Genomic DNA, 3,975 nt, shown 5'->3' on the forward strand with positions numbered 1-3,975 from the left:
CCTGTAGTGTTTGTGTGTCGGGTGTATGTATTATATAAATAGCTAGCTGGGTTGGCCTTGGTGGTGTAAGGTACGTTCTCCTGTAGTGTTTGTGTGTCGGGTGTATGTATTATATAAATAGCTAGCTGGGTTGGCCTTGATAGTGTGAGAATTTATAATTGGTTGAGTAGCTGCCTTACCTCTAACCTGTTACTTCAAAATTAGGGATGGCTGGTGCAGATAGCCCTCGTGTAGGTTTGCAGAAAATACAACTACCAAGCACTATATTTTTACCGAAGTCGTATGTCATCATCCTTAATTATTGACAATGTGCATATGTATAAGGTCTCCTTTCAATGGTAGTTAAAATGAAATTTAACTTTTCACTGTATTGTTTCCAAACTTTTGTGGTATTATACTTAAGTATGTATAATATGTATAAGGCTCGTTTGCAACTGAAACTTCCTTATCACAGTATTTTCACCAAACATGCATGTCATCATGTACAATATGTGTAATTTGTAATAATAGTTGAACTGGAGTTACTCATGTTTATTTTGTTTTTTTTATATATTTTTGATAAATTGTTGGATTGTTTCACAAGCAGTGAACATGTGCACACCTGAGGTGTAACTGACTTCTGTCTAGCCCCACATGAGTTATATTTGAGAAACTTGACAGTTAATATGTTAAGGATGAACTTCAATTGTAATTGAACTTTTATTTAAGCTTTTTTACTTGATAAAATTCAAGTCTTAAAGGGTTTAGTAGGCTTACGGAATCCCCCAAGAAACAATTGGTTTAAAAGCATTTATGAAGCCTAATTTTCTCATTTTTTTAATTTTTTCAAGACAAAATCTTCCAGAAGTCCCCTATTGTGTTTTGTCACTATTGCTGAGTAGGCCCTAAAATAAGTGACCAGAACAGTGAACTAAAAATAAAAACTTCATCATTTCCTTTGAAAAACTGGCTAGAAGGAGTGGTTAGTATTATAAATATGCAAAATTATTGCTAAATACAAAATGAAGGGGGTAAAACTTTCCGAGGCTGAACTTCTGTGGTTTTCTAATTCTTTCCAGGACAAGTCAGATTGAAAAAGTTTTGAAGGAAAAAAAATCTAAAATACAATTACATAGAAAATAGTTTTTCTCAGGGATGGTTGAAACAATTTCCAAATAAGATTTAGATTTACTAATAGCAGCAAACTTTACCTGTAGGTTTGTGAACATTAAACACAGTAACTCCAAAATTCCGTATAATGTGGTGAAAACATTACCAAGTGTATAAGGGAAAAGTGTCAGTGGTAATTTAAGCCTCCTGTGAACAGGCAGGAATGGTGTCTATAATATTATTAAAAACATTTGAAATTTAGCACAGAAAGAGACATTTTTATTTGCAACATTCTGTAGCAATTTGTCACAGCCTTTTATATTGTATAAGATACTGCATATCATATTTTTTTTGTTACATTCTCAATTTTAAAGGTCAACATGGGAATACTTCTACTCAATAAATTTGGTATTCAAGAATGAACCCTTTTGTTTCCTCATATTTATCTAGATAGATGTGCCTAATCAGAAAACATAACACTGAATTATTTACTGATTTTGTTGTTAAGTTTATGTAACAACTAAAAAGAAATTTGTTGCATCATACAGGAACTGCAACTCACTAATAGTTTGAAACTTAAGTTTACAATAATAACATTTAATGAATAGATATTAATTAATGACAGTAAAACAAACACCTACTTTGATGTGTAAGTCAAGTAGTTTACATTCCCATGACTCCTGTGATGAGTATGTGAAAGTGATAACTTTTGATTACTACTTTCTCTAGGTTCATATCTGGACAGTTGGTGAGTTTATTAAATGAACTGACTGACAGAGGGAAAGAAGAAATCAACAAAATCAATTCCAGCCTGGTCCAGAAACTGAAAAATAGTGACTCTGCATTTTCTCTAGGTATGGTTTGGGTTGAGATCGTGGAAAGGTTACTGTCGTTTTTCTTAGGCTGTGAATTATGTATTTTTAATTATTATGTGTTTAAGCCATGAATCTGTCTACCTGTTGATATAAAAGTTAAAAAAGTTTTATATCATTAAATATTAGAGAAACATTAGAAATAATAAAATATAAAAAACAAAAACAAGTATTAAATAGAGATGAAGGACCAGCAATTCAGTATGTTGATATATGGAGAGATATATTATAATAATTATTTTTTTATATTAACAGAAATATGTAAATAACAATGAAGTAATGCGAGAAGGGGGAAAGTATAAAATAGTCTTGTAAGTTACTCCTGAAGATGATGTAGATCATGTCGAAACATGTACTTGTAGAGAGATATTTTAAAGTGGAAGCCGTACGGCTTCAATAAAGTTTTTATTGTGTAAATATAAAATGTTGTTTTTAATTATTTATTATAATTTAAAAAAAAATGATGAATTTATGTCGTAAAATGTACGTCCCAAGGTGATTCAGCAGGAAGTTTATGATTTTACAGGATTAAAATACTAAAATATTTCTGTTTATTGCCGTTACATTAAGTGTGATATAAATTTGTTGTATAAAACTTCCAGGAGAAGGAGATGATGGGATGTTGTGTGTGAGATTTGGAATGGTCACTGATGATCTAGACATGGAAGACCTGGTCAATTTGGTACTGTCCACTGGACAAGAATTAGAAGAGTCATCAAAGGTTAGATTGTTGTTTTAATCATTTTGATGCCTCCAAATAATTATTTCTTTTACATGTTGTTATTATGGTTCAGTTTTATAATAGTGTGGCCATATTCTTGTCTGATTTGGGGGAGCTAAGTTACTATGGCACGATTCTCACATGTTTAATTATACAATACATACATATTGTAGCATGTTCTGTATATATTTGCTATAGAATACTAATTTTAGTGCATTTCACATGTGTGGGTTCTTGGGATTAAATGTTAGTACATGTTGCATGTAAAGACTATGGAATGAAAATCTTATTGTGTTTCTGTTGTATAGATTATAGAAATATAAATCTTATTGTCTTTCTCTTTTATGGATTATGTAAATACAAATCTTAGTGTGTTTCTCTTGTATAGATTATATATATATATATTGCCTGACTGAAGCCTACAACTTTCTAGAAACTACAAGATGTTATGATGTAACAATAATCACTTAAAGCAACAAGAGAAATTCAGAAAGTTCAAGTAACGTGATGTCAATTCACAGCAATTGAACTAAGCAACAAAAAATTTGTAAACAGTTATGTAAACAAACTTTCCATAACTATCACTTCTAAAAATAACTTACTTTAATGCTCGCACAATATAACTGTCTAAATCACAATTCTCCTATTAACTTTAAATGAAACAGTCGTGTATACCTAACATACCGAAATATGGAGTTTTGTCGCAATTTTTCGACAAAACTTTGATTTCCACGAGCTTATAAGTTCATAAAATTTTAAAGGGACAAAAAGGAGCTTATTAGCCCATCAAGGATGTCTCTTCCAGCTCCTACTATAACCACCCCTTACTACACATGTATTCATCCAAACTTTTCTTCAACAAAGTTAAATTTTCTGGCTCTTCCACCCATGAAGGCAACTCATTTCAAAAGCTAACCATCCTGTTTGAAAAGTAATACTGTCTAAACTGCAGATGACTCCTACCCTGGGAAAATTTGAATTTATAACCCCTTGACCTGTTGTTTTCACTACTAAACACAAAAAAGTTTAATAGATCTATATTACCAATACCTTTAATAATCTTAAAGACCTCAATCAAATCCTCTCTGACCCTTCTTCTCTCCAGAGAAAACAAATTTAGAGATTTTAATTTCTCCTAATAGGACAATCCCACCATCCCAAGTATCATCCTATTGGCTCTTCTCTGAACCTTTTCCAACAGTTTAATGTCTTTCTTGAGGAAGGAATCCCAAAACTGTACACAGTACTCTAAATAAAGCCTTACAAGTGATCTGTACAGTGAAAGAATAATAT

At 31.5% G+C, this 3,975-nt stretch overlaps 1 protein-coding gene across 1 annotated transcript in view; it reads left to right on the forward strand.

Annotated features, from left to right (window-relative positions):
- The window catches only part of LOC106478803 (putative pyridoxal-dependent decarboxylase domain-containing protein 2), a 68,921-nt gene that overhangs the window by 57,684 nt on the left and 7,262 nt on the right, over positions 1 to 3,975 (forward strand). Inside the window, exons 19-20 of the mRNA XM_022382465.1 lie at positions 1,819 to 1,943; positions 2,564 to 2,682. Of these exons, the coding sequence (XP_022238173.1) occupies positions 1,819 to 1,943; positions 2,564 to 2,682 (244 nt within the window). The remainder of the gene's footprint in view (positions 1 to 1,818; positions 1,944 to 2,563; positions 2,683 to 3,975) is intronic.

Source organism: Limulus polyphemus, unplaced genomic scaffold, assembly GCF_000517525.1.
Source record: "Limulus polyphemus unplaced genomic scaffold, Limulus_polyphemus-2.1.2 Scaffold251, whole genome shotgun sequence".
Classification (NCBI taxonomy): Eukaryota; Metazoa; Arthropoda; class Merostomata; order Xiphosura; family Limulidae; genus Limulus; species Limulus polyphemus.